This window comes from Microcebus murinus, chromosome 9, assembly GCF_040939455.1.
Source record: "Microcebus murinus isolate Inina chromosome 9, M.murinus_Inina_mat1.0, whole genome shotgun sequence".
Classification (NCBI taxonomy): Eukaryota; Metazoa; Chordata; class Mammalia; order Primates; family Cheirogaleidae; genus Microcebus; species Microcebus murinus.
Genome location: NC_134112.1, coordinates 100,806,879 through 100,830,395, shown reverse-complemented (window position 1 = coordinate 100,830,395; position 23,517 = coordinate 100,806,879). Strand labels below are relative to the sequence as shown.

Below are 23,517 nucleotides of genomic sequence, written 5' to 3'. Positions count from 1 at the left end.
ACCCGCCCACTCTCCCGTCATCACGCTCAACAAGTGACGTGGTCTCAGAATTTATTGGGAAAAATAAAAGAATGTATTGAAAGAAACTGAGTGATCTTTCTACCACTCAGACTACAAGCAAACCTACCTACATATTCAGTTATTTCCTTTCTCTCTGCTACAAAAAGGAAGTGTCTTTTCCTTGCAGGTCTGGATGTTCCAGGGAGAGAGGGCGCGGTGAGCTCAAAGGCCCCAAGTTTGGAAGGACTTTGGCACATTTGAGTCCGCAGGGAGGCGAGTGTGGATGGGCCAGCGTGCGCCACCACAGGGCCGAGGTCTCTGCAGGGAGGGAGCACCCGGCACTCTGTGATGAGGCCAGGGACGCAGGTGGGGACGCTACCTGATTCACCTGTTCAAAAGATCAGTCTGGCCGTGCTGGGGAGACCAGCCTGGACGGTGATAAGAGAAACAGAAACACCAATTAGAGGCGGCCTGAAGAGGTGCCCCGGGTTGGAGTGGCAGCACACGGGACATCGTGTACACTCCACAAATCACAGACACGGGCTGTCATTTATTACCACCCTGCGAGCACGGTCTCATTAGGACTTTTCTCCTGCCTGTGGCTATGCCCAAAATGGCTCCTTTTGTGGCACTACATGATACAAATAAATATTTCAGAAACTCTGCAGAAACTATACCCAAAAGTACAAATCCTTAAACTTTTTGATTCATGCAACGCTTCAGGTAGGTAAAATCTTCTATCTGTCCCCTCTAGCCAGAGCAACACACACACACAAACACACAAACACACACACCACCACATACACAAAGAGAAGTAACTTAACAAAGTTCGTATATTGTTGAGAAAAGATTCAATGTTTGGGCTACATTTTTCTTTTCTTTTCTTTTGAGACAGAGTCTCATTCTGTCACCCTGGGTAGTCAGCCTACCTCACAGCAACCTCCAACTCCTGGGCTCGAGTGATCCTCCTGCCTTAGCCTCCTGAGTAGCTGGGACTACAGGCATGCGCCACCATGCCCGGCTAATTATTTCTAATTTTAGTATAGATGGGGTCTCACTCTTGCTCAGGCTGGTCTTAAACTCCTGAGCTCAAGCAATCCTCCTGCCTCGGCTTCCCAGAGTGCTAAGATTACAGGCGTGAGCCACCACGCCTAGTGTGCTACATTTTTCTAGACTTAAATTTCTTCTTAAATTTAGCTCCGAAATCTGAGTAGAAATATAGATGAAAATAAACAAAACAAGAAAAAAATTTTGAATGTCAGTTTTGAACCAGTTTTGTGTTCAAACAATATAATAACAAAAAAACCAACAAGACATAAAAAACCCCCTAAAAAACGTATAATTTCAAAACCAAACAAAAACCAAACAGCATCAGCCAATGAATGACTAGAACAGAAAGAATGTCCCTGTCCTCAGGCCGCCGGGCAGGTCACGACGTCAGACACCAAGTCCGTGAGTAGCAGAAATCCACACCAGCATTATGTTATGCTGCCTTACATGGTAGCGCAGCCTTTAAACAGTTTTCCAAGGACTTGGGCATGTTGGATTTTCACCAGGTTGTGGAACCGCATGCATCATGCTTAGTTAAGAGCTATGTGAAAACACACGCTTCAGAAATCAATAACGACCCTTTTCAATAATCTAACACAGTAAGAGTCGCAGAGAAGCAGGCTTTATATGGTCAGAGAGCAAACATCGGCGTGCTAACAGAACGATCCGGACCATTTACAGTTCTGTGCTGCTAAGCAAAGATGGCCGGAATCAAGACACAGAAATTAATCACAGAGTAAAAGGGGCTTCTGAGTGATGCTTATGGGGTGTTGGATGCGCTTCCAGGCAGCACCAGGGCAGCGGGGAGGAGGGAGGACTCACGGAAGGTGAGAGTCACCCCCTGCCATGGCAGCAGCTGCTAGGATGGTGCAGGGACAGCAGCAGCCACTGCGGGGGACGTGCCACACAGACTCTCTCTTCAGTACACCCTTTGGGGCAACTGCAGATGCAGATGCAGAGCTCCTGTGGTCCCGATGTCAGCTGACACGTGGGCACGTGCAAGGGATTCGTCCTGCACAGACCACACGGACCAGCTGTGGCCAGAGGTGGGCCCTGAAAAGCTTCTGTAGATGATGCAGAAGGATCCAGTCCAACAGCAGGAGAATTAGGAAACTCGTTTCCCTTAGGCACTCCTGGGCAAGGATTTCATCGGTTCTACTGAAGAAGGGATGGTAGGAAACCTCAAAACCACACTAGAACAACAGCTATATTCCTTGCAACATAGGAACTCGCATATTCAGGTTGACCTGAACTGATTGTTATAATTCAGTTATAATTCACTCCATATAATGAGTTCGATAATTAATAGCCAATCCTTCTACTATAAAGTCCCACATTATTTTTAAAATTAATTAAGATATAGATAAACAGGTAAGTCCACCTGACAGGCACACTGAAGATTCTGGAATTCAGACGGGGTCACCTCACTAAACGGGTTCGATAAGGAATAGCCACGGTAGGGTGCTCTTCAGGGTTCACATGAACTATAAATTTCACAGTCCCTAAGTTGGCAAAATAGGCCATATCAACTCACCACAGGGCAGGAGAAGACAAGAAACTTATCAAATGTGAAGACTCCTTCAAATCCCCGCAGTGGAAAGCTCAGCATCAAATCATCTTTTCTCAGGACCAAGCAGAGTAAGTCTCTAAGGGAAGGAATTAGCACCTAGAAGCTGCACACTAAGCCCCTCCCCTCCGAGAGGGAAGCTGCCAGGGCTGGGGGATCATTCTATTTCCTGATCTGTCACCAGCATGTGCCTTTGAGAAAGACAAAGGTGAGAGAAGGTCTGTAACTTGTTTGTAAGTCAGGTTAGGAAATGGTTTAAGTAGAGACTTATACAGAGACTTAAGAAAAACACAACTTTCTTCTTCTATGAAGAACAAATGGCTAAAGCTGTTCATGCCTCACAGATCCATTTCCAGAGCGTCTGCACCATGGACTGCAGGCCAGAGTTGCTAGAGATGGGCGGGAGGCGCAAAACCTGGTGGAAATGACACTTGGGTGTGAATGGGAATGGCATCTCCATGGATCACCAGATCTGCGAGACTATCACATGATTCAACTCATTAAGTTACATAAGTAAGTGGTATCATTATTAACTACTAACATATAATCCTTAAGAGACAAGAGGAACATCATAATATTTCTTTGGACACTTTCCTTTTTTAGCATACAAATGAAATATATTTAAGAAATATACCAGTAAACCATGAGAAATATATCCACATTTAATGACCTTGATGATTTCTCACTTTACTCTAAGTCTGTCGCTAAAGTTGAGAGTCTGGAAGTAGCGCAAAAAATAAGTATGGTTTTCACTTGGGTTCCTTAGAGACTCACAGTAATGCTGTATTTCTATAGATTCATGTAGCATCTTTATTCCACAGAGCTTGAATATATAATAAAAATGAAATCACAATATAAGAATTCTACTATATATCAAGATCTGGGCTAGACATCTTCTTACATTATTCATTTAATTTGCACAAAACTCAGGCAGGTAAGTTATCATCCATCTTGATTTCCATAATTTCCATGAGTCACTAATGAACTCATTATCCTCATTTCTCTAATAGAAGAACTGAAGTTACTTCCTCCTTCTTGGTCATCTAAATCATTTGCAGAGGAGTGAGGAGAACTTGGCTTTCCTGCCCCCCTCCTCAGCACACTCTCTTGAGACTAGGCTGTAGTCACACCTCCTTGCTTCTCTAATGTCTTGGAAGTCTGCTATGTCTTGGAAGGTTGCTATGGTTTGAATGTGTCCTCCAAATTCATGTGTTGGAAACTTAACCCCCAATGCGACACTCTTGGGAGGTGGGGCCTAGTAAGAGGTGACGGTGGCATGGGGGTGAAGCCCTGACGCATGGATTAACGTAGTTATCCAAGGAGTGGGTCAGTTATCAACAGAGCGGGCTGCTGTGAAAGTGAGCCTGGCCCCTTGTGCTCTCCCTGTCTTGCACACTCACTTGCTTCTGCTTCCACTACGGGATGACCCTCCCCAGGTGCTAGTGCCAGGCTCTTGGACTTCCCGGCTGCAGAGCTGTAAGAAGTGAATCTCCATGCCTTATTAATTAGTCCATGGTATTTCTGTTACAGCAACAGAAGACAGGGTACAACAGAGGCCATATAAATAAGAAAGGGGTTTATCATATTCTCTAAGCAAATATACCCTTTAGCAGACAGCAGAGTCATTAAGTACCACATAAATACGGGGAACCACAATTGCTCACACAGGACTCTAAGGTGTGGTAGGAAGCTTCGGAAACAGCTTCCAGTGATCCCTGCTCCTGGTGCTGTGAATAAGGAATCCCCTTTGCAAGTGGGCTGGACTGAGTGACCTGTTTGCTGTTTCTAATACACAGAATACAGTCAACGTGAGGGGACGTCACTCCTGACATTAGGTCGGAGGAACTATGATGTCCGCCTTGCTGGCATGCTTTGGCTGGCTCTTCCTGCTCGCTCCTCTGAGGAGGCAAACTGCCGTTTTGAGCTCTCGTCCGGAGAGGCTCACGTGGCGGGGAACTGACGGCAGTCTCTGGCAAAGAGCCAGTGAAGAGCCCGAGCCCAGCGACAACCACACAAGTCAGCCTGGCCACGGGTCCTTCTCCAGTCGAGCTTCGAGATGAAACTACAACCTAGCCTCCGAAAGATGCTGGGTCAAAAGGTCCAGCTAACCTGAGCCCAAGTTTCTGACCCACAGAAACTGTGAGATGACACATGCTGTCTGCTTTTAGCCACTACCTTCTGGGCTACTTTGTTACGTGGCAACAGATGATGAAAACAGACCACTTGATGTGTACTGACCCATTTTGTGAACTGAGTAACTGTCTGATTGATTGGGATTTTAGGACCACATCCTAAAATTTGACCAGAGTTTGGGCAAAATTTTATTTGGACCAGAATGATCTTCCACTGGCTATAAGAACAATCATCCCAATTAATTCCTGTAAAGGTTACAATAAAATTCTTCACAAATACTCAGTATCTCCTTCACAAAAAATTCTTTAAGGAAGAATATTTTCCAGGTATAAATTCTTTTTCCTCCTCAAAAGTCACATAAAAATATTTTTAAATGATCTAAGATATTCCATTTAATTTTTTTTTTCTTTTAGGACACAAACCAGGTAGCAAAAAAAAAGAAAAGAAAAAGAAAAAAAATATATTTTAAAAAAGAAAACACATTTTTTTCTTTCCCATAAAAGTTTTGAAAACTTTTCATATTTGTCAAATATACCACTGTATAAAGTAGCTCTCTAATTAGATACGTTTGCTTTAAGTAATTTTTTCCTATTAATATAGTTAACATAGTTTTCAAATTAAAGATTAAAAATTTTTCCCCTAACATCTAGCTTATTTTTAAGAGAACCCTTCAGAAACTATACCCTGAGAAATGCTATTATGTTCTATATATACAATAACAAAATAAAACTTATTTAGCACACATTGGCTCTTTGGGGCAGGAATGATCTTTTGAGATGAAATAAGTAGGTGCAAAGAAACACATTTTACAAACTATAAGGATGGTACGACATAAATAAAAACAGGATATTGTTAATAATTTTCCATATTCCAGACATACTATTTATGGACCTATAGTTATCTGAGGACTGAAATACACACACGGAAAACTGCGCTGGGGTTTACTCTTTCTCCAATCTACTTGATAACTGATTTGTGCATATATATTTTTAAGGGTACATGTGAGGTTATCAATAAAACGAACGTAGGGTTGACATAGTTAAAATTAGCTAATTTGTTCATGTTCAAAGATGTTAGCCAAGTTATGGATTCAGCAATATTTTAGGAGAGAGTGGACTTCCAAGCCCACTGCCTTTGGGCACACAGCAAACAGAGCAGGGGTTGGAAGGATGCAGGATATTTTTAGTGTAACAGTAACCCAATATAATGAAACTTTATTGCAAATAAAACAGTTACTCAAATAAATGAAAGACTTCCAGTAATTGGACAGTTGATCTAGTCTAAGACATTTTTATGACAGTCTTTTTAATGAAAGTTGAGTTGGTTCATATAGGGAAGATATACCAGCTGCCTTTGACATACACACATAAGAATATGTAGGCAGGGATCCAAATAAAAAGTTCTAGCTTCCTCAGGACTCAAGTGGAATCACAGATTGTAAGAAACACTCAGGAAATACTGTGTAACCCTCATGGGTTACATACCTGAAAACTTCAAAGTATACTGCAGTAAAGAAACGTACCTAACTTTGTTACACTAGCGTTTGCAAATTCATTTCAATATAGAACTTTTTATTTTTTCAAAGAACACCCAAGAACAACACACTATTATTATTATTATTGATTACTGTATTGTTAATATACTATTAATGATAATATTGATACTAAACACAGCTTAGAAGTCCTGATCTAGTCTACTTATTCCAGAATTACAGACCTAGACTCTTCCCTTGAAATCTACTCCCCTTTTCTAAAATCATTTCCATCTTCCTTTATCTAGCTAGGAAGCTCTGCCTAATACGTAACTCCAAATTCTCACGCCAAATCCCAAGCTCTTTGCCTTATAATTTTTCCTCCAGAAGAACAGTGAATATTCGCTTGGAAAGTCATGTGTTCAGTACCTGCTCAGTACTTGAAAACTATTAAGGATTACTTATTTTATTCATATTGAAAGTATCCATTGCTAAAGATTCTCTTTTTACATTTTCAACACTTTAACCATGCTTACAGTTCTCTAAATCCACTCCAAACTGTCTATGTTTTTCTTCATTTGAGGAAACAAAGTGGACGGTCTCACTCCAAATGCTGACAAGTGCTGCAGAGTGAGAAAGGGCACCTCTAGGTTCCTATGTTAGCCAGCGTTCTACGTGGTGAAGACCCACATTGAGCAAAACGATCTCTACCCAAATGGTTATTTGTTCAGTCTGACCCCAGGGCACTGTTTCAGGCAGAGCACTGGGAAAAAGGAGGGAAGTTGGTAAATTCTACCATCGACAGCCCCACGGCCCCAAGGAAGGGAGCATCCCTCTTCCAAACGGGCAGACGTGAGACCCCTTCCATAACATCCTGAAGAACAATGAGAGCATCCCTCTTCCAAACGGGCAGACGTGAGAGCCTTTCTACAACATCCTGAAGAACAAACACATCCCTATGTTTTGAAGGCTTCCCGGAGCAGAATGCTCACTACATCATGAGGCACTGTGTCCCACCGCTGGGGTGCTCCAATGATTAAAAGATTCTCTAGTGAGATAACCTGAAATCTGTCTTTCTATGATCCCCTCACTCAGGCGTTAGCTGTGCCTCCTGGGGCAACCAGAACACATCCGCAAAAGTCTTTCAAACATCTGCTGGGTCTTTTCTCTTATTCAGCTGTGGAGATTATATTTTTGGTGGTGTCCGAGGGTGATGAAGGGAGCTGAAAGAGTCTATGATCCATGAACATCATGTCCAGACGCTTAAAGCTTAGAGGCAAGTTTAGGGCTGGGTGTAGGAGACACAGACAGCCCCGAACCTTTTAGAATGTCAAGTTCACCACCTGCTCCCCATCAAAGAGATAAAGATGCCCAATTGCTCCAAAGAATATGGATGGAGAAAATGAAAGGTTTCATAGAATGGACATTTAAAAAAAACTGAAAAATAGAAAGCTGAAATAGAATTTTAAAAAATCTACAGTTGCAGGAATAAAGTTGAAATCCCCAATATATAATGCAGTTGTCAAATCAACTTCTAAAAGAAAGTTTAAAAATTATAGAATTGGACTTGCATCTCCATCCAAACCAATCCTGTCTTCTCAGTGGGATATAAATCGAAAAGCTTCCCCAACTTGTGACACAGGAGAGTCCCTCAGACTCACCAAGGAGCCACTCTGACCTGCTTCACAATGTGGGTGCCATTATACCCCCAGAAGCGTCAGGAAACTCTTATCAGAACGGTCTCAGAAAAGTTACAAAGGCAGAAGAACTCTGTACGTATAGAATAAAATTTCTAAAATTCACATTGCCAAAGATGTTTATCTCTTATAAACTGAACATCTGCTTGACTTATACAATTAAATTTCAACTCCTAGCTTATTTAAAATTAAAGATACAAAATGAATTTAAAAATATCAGCATGTTACGTGAAAAAAAAGAAAAAGGAAGAAGAAGAAACAAAAAACCCTGGCTTAGGAAGTTTCGGACTGCTACTAAAGCCCACGGTGAGATTTTACAGAAAATTCTGGTGAAATTTCACAGGCGACTCATATACACGAAGTGCTAAAAATAGAGATTACATAATGAAAGTGATAGTTAGACTCCACTGGAACACTGTGTTGGTCAGGACATCATTAATGTATTATTTTAGTTTAGAAAGAACCTGGCGGTTATTTTTTTTTCTTAAGATAAAATTTATGGTTTCACTGCCAAAACAGCAAGTAAAATGACTGCACAAAAAGTTAAGATAAATCTGTAAGAAAAGACAAGTTCTATCTCCCTGAGACAAGTCTAAGAGCCCTAAAATAAGTGATTTTGTTTTCTGCCAAGCAGACTTTTATACCTTTCCTGTCTCCTAGGTGGCAGTATGACATACAAAAGAGACTATTCCAGGACCCACCAAATACTGCAGGATTTAAAGATCACTAAGAATGAAGATCTAAGGAAAATACTTAATGAGGCATCAGAATAAGACATGGTTCTTTTGTAGACAGAAAAAGGGCAGTACTCACCGGTTCCACGTTATATGAAAAGAGCGCATACTCTCTATCTGGAGAGATTTCGTATCTGATGGCTCTTAATGATTCCTAAAAAAAAAAAAAAAAAGGAATTTTAAAGTATTACATATGACTACTCAGAATTATGTAATAAAACTGTGCCTGCTGGTGTCATTTAATACTTGGATATTTGGGATATAGTTAAGAAAATGGTTATATTTTGTTAGCTGAACAATATTCAATTGATCCTTTTCCACATTTTATTTGGATTTTTTCTAATTTTCAGCAAACATATTAATTGCACCTAATGAAATAAACCAGTAGAAATAAGCATAAAAAGAAATAACCTTTTCCCACAAAATTCCCAACCTTTTGATATATTCAAACTTCCTTTTCCTCACTCATACTCAGAAGCATATGCAAAGTTGGTACCAAAATAGAACCACATTGTACACGTTGTTTTGCGACTTGCAAAACATATGGGCATCCCTGCAAGTCAGTGCACAGAGGACTATCATTTTTTCCTTCAAACTTCTTCAAAGTACATGTCTTTCTCTATGAGTGAAATCATCAACAGTGTTTCCTTTTCACTCACCCCACCCTCTGCAGGGCAGGCACGTTGCCGCAGCAACCCCACAGCCACCCTAAGGGGCCCTTGATTGTCCACCTGCTGTACATCACTGTCCGTGCTCAGAAAGCCACATGAAAATGCAGCAACGCGACAACAGCTAGAAACGATCCTATATCACATTATACATCTCTGCACCTTAGCTTTCTCATGCAACAATACCTTAAGGAAATTTTGACTCTAAGGAGTTGGGTTCCCTTGAATCAGAGATCTTTAAAGGTTCCATAATATCCCATGGTGCACACCTTGCAACACACCTTAATTTACTCATTCAATCTTTACCAAAGCATAGCAATCCACTCTTGCTATTCATAGCAGTTATATTCTGTCAAGTCACCACTAACACTGAACAGACAGTAATTAGAGGAAACACGAGGTTAGGGTCCTTTGAACCTGTGATCACAACATTTTTGTCAACTGACCCGTGGATAACCTTGTTTTTTGTGTTTCTGTTTAAAGACACCTTATTGAATATTTAATAGTGTTGATTCATTAACACTGATCTCATAGCCAACAGCACTACAGCCTATGCCTAAACAAAGCTTATCTATTAATAAAAGACCTATTTTCTCAGTAAGGCACGTCCCAGCCTTTGTGTGCTTAGGAACACTATGTAGTACTTCAGCACTATGTCTAAGGGCCATTTTAAACATGAAGTCACCACAAATCACAGACATGCAAAACACGGCACACCTGCCGTGTGAGCTTTTATCCCACCACTCAGCCACAGCTGTTCTTCTTGAGGTCATCAGAGCTCACAGGCTCAATGCCATATTTCTCAGCTGTCATCTCACCTGACACAATCACTCACTCTCCCCTCCCCAAGCTGGATGTGGTGGCACGTGCCTGTAGTCCCAGCTACTCAGGAAGCTGAGGTGGGAGGATGGCTTGAGCTCGGGAGTTCCAGGTTGCAGTGAGCTGTGATGATGCCACTACACTCCGGCCCAGGTGACAGAGAGAGACCTTGTCTCCAAAAAAGAAAAAAAAGTTCTTTTCTTGATGTTGCCAAATTTATTGGTGATAAGGCCATTCAAAATATCCCTGTTATCTTTTTACTATCCTGTGGTGATGGCTACAGGTCCAAGGTACTTTGTCCATTGTCTTTACTCTTGATTGACTTTATTGCTCTTTTCCAAAACCCAGCTTTGGGTTTTATTCATGTGCACATGAAATATTCACGAGGATCATATGCTGGGCCATTAAGCAAGTCTTAAAATATTTTTAAAGATGGAAATCATACAAAATGTGCTCTCTATCAAAAGCAAAATTAATTAGAAATCAATAGTAGAAAAATATCTGGAGTATATCCTGATAATTGGGGTATACTGTGTGAACAACAGTATATCCCACAGCAACAGTACTGAACAACAGTATATTCTGTTCAGTATATACTGAACAATAGTATATCACACAACAACAGTTGTGTGAACAACATTCACACAAACTTGTGCACATAATGATACAGGAAATATGTCTTTATCATGCCACCCTATATTGTATCAGATTTCTCCCATCCAAATACTAACCATGCCTGACCCTGCTTAGCTTCCGACATCAGACAAGCTCCAGCGCATTCAGGGTGGTATGGCCGTAGGCAACTGTATCAGATTTCTTAATGCTACTAACTGCCCAAGAAAGTTGTGTCCCTCCCAAGAAAGTTCTAACTTGTTCCAAGAGTCTGATATGTCTATGTCTGTTGTTTTTATGTCAGTGTTTAGAGTAGGAGAAAAGGTTCACACAGAAATTTTACATGAGATTACATTAAAAAGAGCTGGTCATATTTTACCACATTTAAAGGTCCCTTTGATGAAAAGAAAGAGATGTTAAAGAACTAGTTAATTATTCACAATTTTACTACAGTTTCCACCAAAAGCCTAGCCATACGTTGACCCTATCTACCATGCCTGGCACTCCTCATTCTGCCACGTAGATCTAACTTTGCATCTGGTAGAATTTTTCTTACTCCAAAGAACTTCCTTTAAATTTCTCATAGTGTAGGTTTGTGACAAGTAAATTCCCTCAGATTTTCTTTGCAAATTCCTTATTTTATATTTATTTTTGAAAGCTATTTTTCCTGTGCATAGAATTCTAGATTGACAGCTTTTTATCCCTCCCAGTACTTAAAGATCTCATTCCACTGTCTTCTGGCTTTCAGCATCTCTGTTGAAGAGTCTGCTGTCTTTCTCACATTTTTTCTTCTGTACATATGTCTCTTTCCTTTGACTGTCCTTAAGATGTCCTATGTGGTTTTTGATACCTTGATTACCATATGCTTTGGTGCGATTTTCTTTATGTGCATTATACTTGGGGTTTACTGAGTTCTTTATCAAATTTGGGAAAAATTCAATCATTATTTCCTTAAAAGTTTGTTTTGTCTTCTTTTCACTTTCTGTGACTACAATTACAAGTATATCAGTCTATTTTATATTATCCTGGAGGGGACTGACATATATTTTTCTAGCTTAAGAATTAAAGTTAGTGAGTAATGTATGTGTTCTGCCCAGAGCGTTTGAAAGTAATGTGTTCCGGACAGGCTCCCAGTGATAAACAAAGCTGTTGCCTAGAGGCATAACAAAGGACCTGAGTTGCAAGTAAGCAAGAGCTTCCCTGCCCCACAGCACTGGGGGTCTGGAGGCCACACGACAAACACCCCATAAGATGGCTGGTTAGTCAATGACGGGTAAGACCTCTCAAGGGAGGGGTGACCTAAGCCAGCCACAGCCGCTGGGGTTCAGCCGAAGATCTTAGGAGGTCACCCTAAGAGAAGCTGGGGATGAGAAATACCCCCTGCGGCTCACCTTGCCCATCCTTGCTAATCTCGGTCTGTGATCTAGATCTGTGATCTATGCCTAGCGCCTAGAGCGACCACCTGGAAATTCTGAGCCAGGGGATATCTGCTTCCCTAAGGCTACGCATTCCAGAATTTATGGCCATTGCTGCAATGCCTGGGAGGTTATGTACAAGGAACTAATTTTAAAATTTTAAAGTATAAAAATAAAACGAACCGGTGTATTATTACTCAAGCCAACCGTCTGTATGTATGTCCGCGTTTTTCTTTGTGTTCTGCGTTTGTGTTTTGTGTTCTGTATTCATCCTCCATCCTGTAAACGGGCCACGACATTATCCAACACATTACTGAGATGCCGTTCAAGTTTTCTTTTAAGTATGTTTACCTTTTTGTTCTTGGTTTTGGATAGTTTCTATTGCTAATGCTTAAATTTTAGGCTTTTATAAATATTCTGTGATGTCTAATCTGTTGTTAATCTGGAGATTTTTTTATCTTAGTATTTTATTTTTTTATCTCTAGAAATTTTGAGTATTTTGCAATCTTTAATTTCTCTTAACATCATGCACATGCTTTCCCTTATATCCTTGAGAATTTGGAACATATTTATTTTTAGCAGTTTTAATATGCTATTTCCCTTATCTATGTTATTTGTGGTATGTTTCTATTCACTGCTGATATTTCTCTTTATTATGAGTCAACGTTTTTCCTGTTTGTGTGTGTATTTAAATTAGCACCAGATATTTTGAGTTTCCTCTTGTTGAATTGTAGATTTTTTTCTGTGTTCCTTCAAGGAATGTTGGATGTTTTATAACAGGCAATTCTTATTTGTGAATTAACTTGATTTATTTAAGGTTTGTTTTTAAGATTTCTAAAGGTTTTTCTATAGTAGCCATTACAGTCATGTATAACTTATTGATATGTATTCTGAAAAATGCATCACTGGGCAATTTTACCATTTTGTGAACATCACAGAATATACACAAACCTAGATGGTATAGCCTACTACATTACCTAGCATATATGGGATAGCCTACTGCTCCTAGCATATAAATCCATACAGCACATTACTGTACTTAATACTGTAGGTGACTGTAATACAATGGTAAGTATTTATATGTCTAAATATATCTGAACGTAGAAAAGGTACAAAATATGATATTATAATCTTATGAGATCACCATTGTATTAATATATGTTGATGATGAAACATTATTATGTGGTACATGACTGTATTCTAGTGCTGAGTCTCATTCCCAAAAAGTTGTTTTTCTGAGGTCTCTATTTAACCACTTCGGTACCAGCGTCAACTATAGTTGATAGCCACAGATGAACGCGCACAGCTGGGCGTCGACTGTAGCCGACAGCCGTGATGTGAAGGCGCACAGCCAAGCATCAATTTTCATTGAATTGACTTTTCTAATTTTTCATTTATCAAAATAAAATTGTGAACATTTAAAAATAACGTAATAAAAACCTATATGTATATGTTACCTGTTCTGATTTACATTACAAGCAAAGCTGCCTGTAAAGTAAAACAAGCTTTCAGTGCTTTCAAGCTTTCCTCATCACACAAGAGCAGAACGGATTCTACGAGTGCCGGCTGTGGGCAAGGTTTCGCAGCGTACCAAGTGGTTAATGTCTCACGGCTAGGTGAAGCCTAAATGATTCCTGCCAATGTATGACCTCTGGGAAATTTCCAGCTTACAGGGTCCTATAATTGTTCTTTCCTTGGAATTTTATTTTGTCCTGCCTTATGATGTTTCATTCTTCACATGTAAAGATCAACAACTAACCAAAGGCTCAAAAAGTATCCTACGCAGATTCTGTGAACAGTCTCTCGTTAGCTTCCTCATTTGGGGTACTCTGTTTCCTCTGTAGCCATCATTTTTTCTTGAGCTCTGACCTCTGTCTTCTTAACTCAACAAGACTAAGGTCTTGAGTTTTTTCTTCCTTGTACTGCAAGCCAGCAATTATAATATATTCACGCAGAAAGTCCACATGATGGCATAGTTCATTCGTTTTCCTTTTCTCAGGGATCACAGCTGTGCGCTGTTATCCAAAGCATGAGAACTGTTTTGCCCCCATATTTTGTCCCATTTTATAGCTGTTTATGTTAGAAGCGTAATTCTGATCATCTTAGACTGTATGGCCAGGACCAGATGTCAAGAAGAGAATTTTAGTTTGTTTTGCCACAGCTAATTTCCTGTGCCTAACAGTGACTGGTTATAATAGATGTTCCATAAATGTTTGCCAAATAAATGAATGATTACATCCTCAGCTGTTACAGGAGTGGCAACAATGTGACTGACATAAAAATAATACCAAAAAATAAAAAAACAGCAAAGAATGCAACTTTCCACATTTAGAAATCAGTACAGGTCACATTCCTCGACTGAGGGTCAACTGCTCATGATACTGCCTGCAACAGTGAGAAAATTTCATTAGGCTCTTTGAGACTATTACCACTGCCATTCTTAGAAATGATGTCATGCATTTCTGATCATTCCTGTCTCCATGCCCCTAACAGTTTTAGAAATTTTAAGCTGCAGACATACCAGTTCACTAACTGCAAATAAAGGATGCAAGAACACCTACCACATTCCTAAACATTTGCTCCAAGATTACGATGGAAAGATCAATTTCTCAAGCAAAGTAGGCCTTGGTTTCAGGCTCATCGGAGCTATACCAGAAATATTTTTGTCCATTTTCTATTATTTACTTGTATTTCTCAGATAAATTTGGAAGAGCTCTTTATAGGTTATAGATATTTTCCCTTTGTTACCTGGATTGCAAATATTGTCCATTATTTATCTACTGACTTTGCCTTTTAATATTAACATTTAAAATTGTATACAGCAAGTTAAATATAGTATCTTTCTCTTATAGTTCTGGATTTCCTATTTTGTTACAAAGTTCTCTCTTTTTTGCTAAACCAAATAATAGGCTTTAAAAAATATTTAAGCCTTTAATCCAATTGGAATTTAATTTTACATATTTGAAAATGAGACTTACTTTTTGCCCTTGTAAATGAGGAGTTAGTTATGCCAGTATTGTGTTCCAATTGTATTACTATCCCTCAGTGCTTTTATGACATACACTCATTTATATTGGAACCTTCTGTTATTCCGAGACAAAGTTTGATGGTTTTAAGGACAGACTGTGGATTCGGAAAGCCTGAAAGCCTGTGATTTGTTTCCTGTTTATACCACTTACTCTGGAAATTTTCAAAATTTCTTAATTTCTTGTGTCTCTGTGAAGTGGAGATAATATTTTAAAGTACATCACAGGTTGATGTGAAAATTCAAAGAAGTGATTATAATACCTGGTACATAGCATCCACCCCAAAATGTTAGTTATTATAGTTACTGAGTTGAATAAAATGTCTTTACTATGTGTTTTCATTTCTGGTATAAGTATGTTACTATACATTTTGAAACATTTCATGAGTATATTCAGGTGTTTATTCCTATATATGACAACTAAGATCATTTTGTCAAATGATTAACACTGAAGTTTTTCAGAGTTCTAATTAGGATTGCATCAAAGTTTGATATCAATTTAAAAGGAATTAACATTTTCAATATTGTCTTCTTTTCTAAGATTACACCACTAGCTTTAATATTTTTCAAATCTCTAACAAGGTTTTTAAGTTTGCTTTACTCTAAGTCTTATGGCATTCTTAGATTTATTCTAAGACTTTTCACATTTCTCATTCTTACTATGAATGGAATATTTTCTCCATTTCCACTTATAGGTACTTGTGTTAGTGAAAAGAAAAGCTATTGATTTCATACTATATTTCTTATATTCAGCCATATTAAGAAATTTTCTTATTAGTTGTTTAAAAACTAGTATCTTTTAGTATCTCTAGGGATAGAACCAAATTATCAGAAAATGAAATATAATTTTTTTCTTTTATTGTCTAGTTCTTAATTCAATCATTTGGTTTGCTTGTACTATATCTCCAAGAACTTATTAATGGTAATGGTGATTATTCCTGCTTGATCTCTGCCTATAATTGAAATAGTTTTATTGTTTGCCATTTAGAATGGTTTTCATTGCTGGTTGGTTCTTGGTAAATAAGCTTTATTATATTTAAGCAGTTTTTCATTTTTAGCGAGAATTTTTACTAGCAGTTGCTGAAAAACTTTATCAGATGCCCTTTTGGCATCTAGTGATTTAATCATAAGCCATTTTCTGTAATTTTGCAGTTGTAATGAATTTTATAGATCAATTTCCTGATATATAAATATTGTTGTCATTATTAAATCTCATCAGTTCATAGCATACTATCATTCTGATACATGTCTGGACTCTACTTGCTAATAGTTTGCTTATAAAATTTGTATCTATACTCACTAGTGATATTGGTGTATACAGTAGTCTAAACTTTGTATTACTTGGAGCTACTTAGTTATAATCAATAACATAATTTTAATAACATGCTGACTTTTAAAAATATTGGTCTAAATGTATGAGGACCACTTTGTATAAAATTCAAGGCATGTTTCTGGTCAGAGACATATCTAAAGGTTTGGTTCTTTTTCATGTAATAAATATATGTGATTATAAATTCAGAGAAGGAAAAGTGGCTATTAATGGAAGAAAAATATATAAAATAGTAGAATGCCCCAACTTATCAGGTAATGGGTGGGAGATAAACGGTAGAAAGCATAAATATACCCAGAAGCTGATTTTTGAAAGCAATCCCTTCATGAAACTCATAAAGGAAAGAAAAACCCTAAATATACAGGATGGATAAGCACAAACAAAAGACAAAAACTGCAAAGACTGAGTTTTAAGAGGACGCTGTGTGCAGCTCTATGGGAACACACACCAAACCTAAAACAAATGGATGAGCCTCTTTTTCCTTCCTACTCTACGAGGAAGACAGGAACACATGGCCCTGACAGTACCCTTGATGATGGAAGCCACAGCCTGGCTCTGGGCCCCGAATTCACCTAAAAATCATCTAATATGGAATCAGATGGACCCAGGCGCTGCTACTAGCACTGCATTCTCCGGTTGTAAGAAGTGCAGAAAACCTAAAAATGCCCTTGCTGTAGAGCAGCGGGAAAGGAAGATTAAACATCCACCACTGAAAATGTGTCCAGATAGTTTACAGCTGAGCTCTCTCTAACCTTGAAACAGATCATCCCACAGGATTCGGCTGCATCAGCATTTTTTCCATTAGGCGAAACTGATTCAAGGTTTTGCATCTTGAGCCTGTATTTCAGGGCAACATGCAGTGGCCTCCAGGAGTAACCTTGCAAATGTGTAAGGGCAGATTCACAGGCATGAGCCACGCGTTTAAAGCTGTGGCATCCTTCTCTGCAAAGCAATGATGGCCTCAATCCCACTTTACAACTGCAGTGACTAAGACTACAGCTGGACCCTTTATGAAATCCAGAAAGTATTTAGTTTGGTATTCGATAAAGCTGAGTTCAGCTCTCAGGACTACGAGCTATGAGCTGTGTGACTGAGACAAAAGATCTTTTAGCCTCGTTTTCTAATCTTTAAAATAATAAAGTACTGAAGCTCACAGAATTCCTAAGGATTTCAATGAAATAAAATAATATGTGCATAGTGCTTAGGTTCCTCCTGGTCACATCCCAAGCACTCAGAATATCAATTATTGGTTAATTCACTCTGCATATGCCTTGTACTATCTTCTTCCCCAAAGTGGCCTTAGTTTTCCACTCTACAATCCATCACTCTCCCCACTTGAGTTTCTGAGTTCAACACCTGCCCATTAAGGAGGCTCAACACACACCATTGTTGCAATCTCACCCACCTGCACACAAAATGTAGCCAAGTGTTATTAATTCCACCCCCATAATGCAACTTAAACCCTATCCCCTGTGCGTTTTCAAAGCCACGGCCTTAATTCAGGACCTCCTCTGCCTCCACCTGGGCTTGAAGCAACTGCTGGGGACTCCTTGCCTGTAATCTTTCCCTTCTCCATATCCCCTTTCTTATTGGTCTTGTCCTGTTGTTTTCCTAAAGCCCACTGGCTTGTCCTGCTCAAAAATTCTATCCCTTCCCATTTGCTAGAAGAGTAAAGCCTAGACCAACAAGGAAGGCTCCTGAAGGCCTGAGGGGAGGTGGCTCTGAGGCTAGAGAGTGCACCTGCGCAGGCTTCAGGAATTGAAAGAAGAGGTGAGAGACATGGGGGCAGATGAGACAGTGCACAGCAAGAACATGGTGAGCGCTTATATATGGCTCAGAACAATAGTGGCAACATGCCAAGCGAAAGCGTGATCACATGGGTTCACACAGGAGATAACACCTTGGTTATATAAACGTGCTGACCCATGCCTTGCTGGAGGGCAGGGGTGGGCCAAACACTGTGGCAGTCATCTCATTCTTTGGCCTAGGAAACCTACTGCCTGTACAAATGCATTTTCCCTTACAAGGCCTCGCTGCATCTTTTTTTCTGGGCCTTTAAACCACAACCTTCCAAGCCCCTCCTCACACTGTCTGTTTCCGACACGTGGATTTCCCACCCTGTTCGTTTTGCCTACGATGCCATTTCCCACGTGTCTCCCAAATGCAAGGACGGCTGACGGGCTGGCTCTTCAAACCCTTATGTAGAGTTGACAGTAATCCTCTTCTTTCTTACCCGGTTCTCACTGCATGTTGCGCCTCTACAGCAGAATAATTATGTTCTAACATTCATTTCTTTTAAATGAACTAGGCTTAAAGCTGCCTAAGAGTACAAGCTGTGTGTGATTAATCACTGTATCCATCCACCCACCCTGTCTTGCCAGGGCTTCCCAGAGGCGGCAGTGCCTGAGGGCCAAAGGGCAGAGCGCAGGCCTGGTGGAAGAAGGGCAGCGCCATCCTCACCCTACAGGGAGCAGGGGCCTTGCAGCCAGAAAGATTAAACCACTGCTGTACTTATTTTCAGGATACAAGTATAAAAATATTCTACTCATTTACTTTAAAAATTAAAAGAATAACCTATGAAGTAAACATTGGAAAAAAATAGAATAGAAAACAAAAATATTTTCTACCTATGTTATAGTAAGTAAAAAAACAAAAAAGAAAGAAAAGAGAGGAGGATAAAAGAGAAAAGAAACAAAAAGAGACCACCTGAGACAGGAGAAAAAAGGAAAAGATGGGGGGGGAGGGTTGAGAATATCACATGGACACAGAAACAGATGTGGAGGAGACAGTTTGCACCAAGACTTTTTATAATGTTCTTGCAAAAGACGTAGATTTTCTAATGTCATCCTTTTGTTCCTGGACTGCAAAGGGGTTTGGAACTCGGAGGCCAGTCTGGTTAGAAGTCAGGAGTGTGGGTTCCCGTGGGACTGGCCAGCTCAGTCCTGTGTGAGGGGCCAGCTGCCTCCCGGCTCCTGCCAAACTGTGCGTTCTGTGAGAAAATGAGGACTGGCTGCTGCCAGATCTCTTTTTCAAGAGATGCCAGAAATCTGGGTTTCAAGTTCATAAAAACCACTCTGTGGGCCAAACAAAACATTCCAGTGAGCATCATAAGTTGCCTGTCAGTTTCCGCCCCCACAACAGCAGACAAAACAGTAGAGGAAAACAAAGCTACTTCCCCTGGGTGGTTTTCACCTAGGTGTGAAGTGAAATCCCACCTAGGATTAGAAACGGCCCACAGGCCATTGAGGCCTGTGCAACAGCTATCCCCGCCACAGGCAGCACAGTGAGCCCAGGACGGCAGGAGCTGGCCTTAGGCTTTGTCCACTGCCCTTGGGCCGGATTGTCCTTGCCTGGGACACCTGTCCGAGTGTCCTGTGCTCCCTGTCAACAGCACACTGGGCTCTGGAGAGAACAGAAAAGGGAAAGAAGCCTGGAAGCCAGCTTCTTGCTCCTCCCAAATTTACCCCCCCCCCCCATAGGGCTGAAAGGAGGAAGCAGCAACACTTGAGGGAAATTCATGAAGGAGAATGACTGATGTGAAGGTCAAGCACCCAGTGGAGTCCACTGAATGAAGTGAAAGGAAAGTGGTCTCATGTTCTAATCTCAGCCAAATTCTAGAGATCCTCTGGTAGCACAAATAGGCCTATTATTTGTTCTTATTTTGGAATGGGTTTAATAATACTTGCCTAATTATGTCCTCTTCTGCGAGGAGTCAGAATTGCTTAATTTTTAGAGAGTGAAATAAAAATTCAAATTCTACATCTAAATATTACATAAGGCTGGGTGCGGTGGCTCACGCCTATAATCCTAGCACTCTGGGAGGCCAAGGCGGGTGGATTGCTCGAGATCAGGAGTTCGAAACCAGCCTGAGCAAGAGCGAGACCCCATCTCTACTATAAATAGAAAAAAATTAATTGGCCAACTAAACACACACATATATATATATAAAAAAATTAGTCGGGCATGGTGGTGCATGCCTGTAGTCCCAGCTACTCGGGAGACTGAGGCAGAAGGATCGCTTGAGCCCAGGAGTTGGAGGTTGCTGTGAGCTAAGCTGATGCTACGGCACTCTAGCGCGGGCAACAAAAGTGAGACTCTGTCTCAAAATAAATAAATAAATAGATAGATAGATAGATAAATATTACATAAAATCAAAGGGAGAAAAATTAGAGAAACCAAAAATCTTATTCAAAGGTTAATTTAGTCATTAAAATAAGTAATTAAAACAAGTAAATTAGTAATTAAAAAAACATAAAAATTGAGAAAACCTCATATAAGCATAACAACAGAATCATTTTTTTTAATCGACTTATTTTCCCTTTCAAGTATTTCCGGGAACTGTCTACTACTCTTACATATTCATTGTTGAGGAAGTCTAATCTCTTTGAAACATGAGCCTGAATTTTAAAAATTCTGATTAAAATTATTGAATAAATGGCATTGAAATAGCAATTATGGAAATCACCATACTAGAAAATAATACACAGCATTTTACCACCCAAGATTTAACTATTTTCATAGTTCAGTGTTCACTTCCTAGCCTTTTCAATAAATATAGTTAATAGAAGTATTACATTGTATTCTTTTGTATGATTACATGGCCTTCATAGCTACTATTTTAACAGCCACATATTTTATTTTTTTACTTATCTCGTTTTCCGAGTTTCAGATATTTTCATTATAAATAATACTGCAACTTCATAGAGTTCATAAACTGTTTTAGATTATTTACTTATGTAAAATTTCCTGGAATAAACAAAAATGCAGCAGTATTTTCCCTGCCCTTAAAGTGTATTTGCCAAGTTGCTCTCCAAACACCTGGCACCACTGAAATGATACAAAGCATGACTGTGTTCATCCTGTCACCACTGGTAGTATCGATAAAAAGGGCATATAAACTATGAGCGTCACAGGTCAATACAGGGATTTACTCTGAACTGGCCCGTTGGATCAACAGCACTACCAATGGAGGTCCTGCCAGAGTTGTTTGAGAAATTAAAATCCTAAGCCCCCTAAACAACTGAACAGACCCCTCTTGGCCAAGGAGACTCCAGAGAGGTCTTAGAGCTGAGTCCCTGGCCCCTGGGGACCAGGGGACGCACACGCCCCGCTGCCGCCCTCCTCGGTGGTCTCCGTGGGGTCCCCAGGGCCACCAGCACCACCACCACCAGCCTCTGCACAGCCTCCACCCTCATCTCGGCCACCATGCACCAGCACCTCCCTTTCGGGGGTTTCGGCCCCAAACTGACCGGCATTCCTTCCTGAAGAGGGCCGCTGACTATAGCACATGTTTGGCCGGTCTAGGAGGAAGCACAGTGAGGGGTTTTCTGCCCTCTGCTTCACCTTTTGACGTCAGAGGCCGAAATCGCCGCCCCCTGATGACGCTAGTGCCGCCATTTTCTGAACGCGGCTGTGTTGACGTAGGAGGAAGCTCGACTGCGCACGCGCGCACATCTCCCTTTACAAATATTCAAGCATGGCCACTCCGCAGGCTGTGGACCCTTTATGGGACATAAAGCTGCTCATCCTTCAGTTGCCGTGGTTGTAGACCTTCCTGGTTTCCTCACTCAGGAAAGGAAGAGTTTGAACGACACAAGCTCCAAAGGCTGTTCAAGCTTTAAAACATCTAAATATGAAGCACAAGTGAAACTTTTTATGCTGAGAATTTCTGACCTGTTATGTTTTAGAAGACTTAGAGAAATGGTGTTAAATCTTCGTAAGAATCACAGTCCCTATGAAATCTATGTAATCAAATTGAATAAATGTATTAAGACCATTTTAAGAGCACTTCCACTGGAAAGGAAGGAAGGAGAGCCTGGTGGATGGAGGTAAGGAGGGAGGGAAAGGAGAAAGAAGTCAGTGTTCTCATTACTAGACAAAAGATTCAGGAGATTTTTCAGGAACCAGGTGTGATCACTGGCCACACCCCAAAAACCCATTTTGGGCCATGAGATATGTTTATAGTGGCTAAGTTTTTAGGGGAAAAAAAGATTTATAACAAAGGTCTTTTTATAACATTTAATTTGTTGACAAGATTCTTACAAGTAGCATAAAAATAAAATAACATTAAATTTGACATTTAAATTATTTTTAAAATATAATGTGCTAGAATTCCTGGGATATCAAACATGTAATCCAAGTGAAAGTTTAGGTTTGACTTTTAATTTATTTTTAGAAATCTGAGTGTGCTTCTTGCTATAATATACCAGCTTTTGATGACTCTGCCTCACTCAGGGACGCAGCCTAGACCCAACTTCTTCTACAGGGAAGGAGCTCCAAATCACGGCAGTGCAGACTGTGCTATCTGCTCCTGCTGCCTGCACCCGCGGGGCCGCCTGCACCCAGCAGAGTGTTCTCACCATGCTCCTTCACACATGGTCATCCTTAGTGTCTTCTTGCTTAGAACCACGCCACTCCTGCTGCTTAGGCCCTGCGCCCTGAGGCTCTCCCGTCTATCTAACACTCTGGAAGCCACATGTGGCCTGTGCCCACATTCCAGCATGTTACACATGATCTGGTCCTTAAGCACTCCTGAGAGGTAAGACTGGGGTGTGAGAGCTTGAACAACTGCCTGAGGTCCTGTCGTTACTGAGCAGAGTGCAATTCCAATATGGGAGGTAGATCCAAAACTCAAGGTCATAACCCTTGTGCTGAACTGCCTTTCCAAACCCCTCACCCACACGGATGTTTCTGGAAAGCTGCTAAATTCTATTGGCTTTGTTATCCTTTAATAGTCATTCATAAAATACACAGCAATAGGGTACCTACTATGCACAGGTCATGGTGCTGAGCACTGTGTGGAAGGCAAAATTAAATCTAAGACAGAACTTCCTCAGAAGAGCTAACAGCTGAGAGCAGACCTGAAAGCCCAGCAGAGCTCTTTCATAGAAGGTGTGCTTGTGCTCTGGGGGCAGCCATACTTTTATTTAGTTCATTCCCTATAGAAATCTAAAGGAATACTTCAAACAATTTTAAAAATAGAAAAATGGAGCAAAA

The 23,517-nt window shown here is 40.3% G+C and overlaps 1 protein-coding gene across 3 annotated transcripts in view; it reads right to left on the bottom strand.

Moving 5' to 3' along the window:
- Positions 1-23,517, bottom strand: part of DPP6 (dipeptidyl peptidase like 6) — an 827,489-nt gene that overhangs the window by 263,605 nt on the left and 540,367 nt on the right. For all 3 annotated transcript variants that reach the window (XM_076006752.1, XM_012786244.2, XM_012786246.2), the window contains exon 5: positions 8,732-8,806. In XM_076006752.1, coding sequence (XP_075862867.1) covers positions 8,732-8,806 — 75 coding nt within the window. The remainder of the gene's footprint in view (positions 1-8,731; positions 8,807-23,517) is intronic.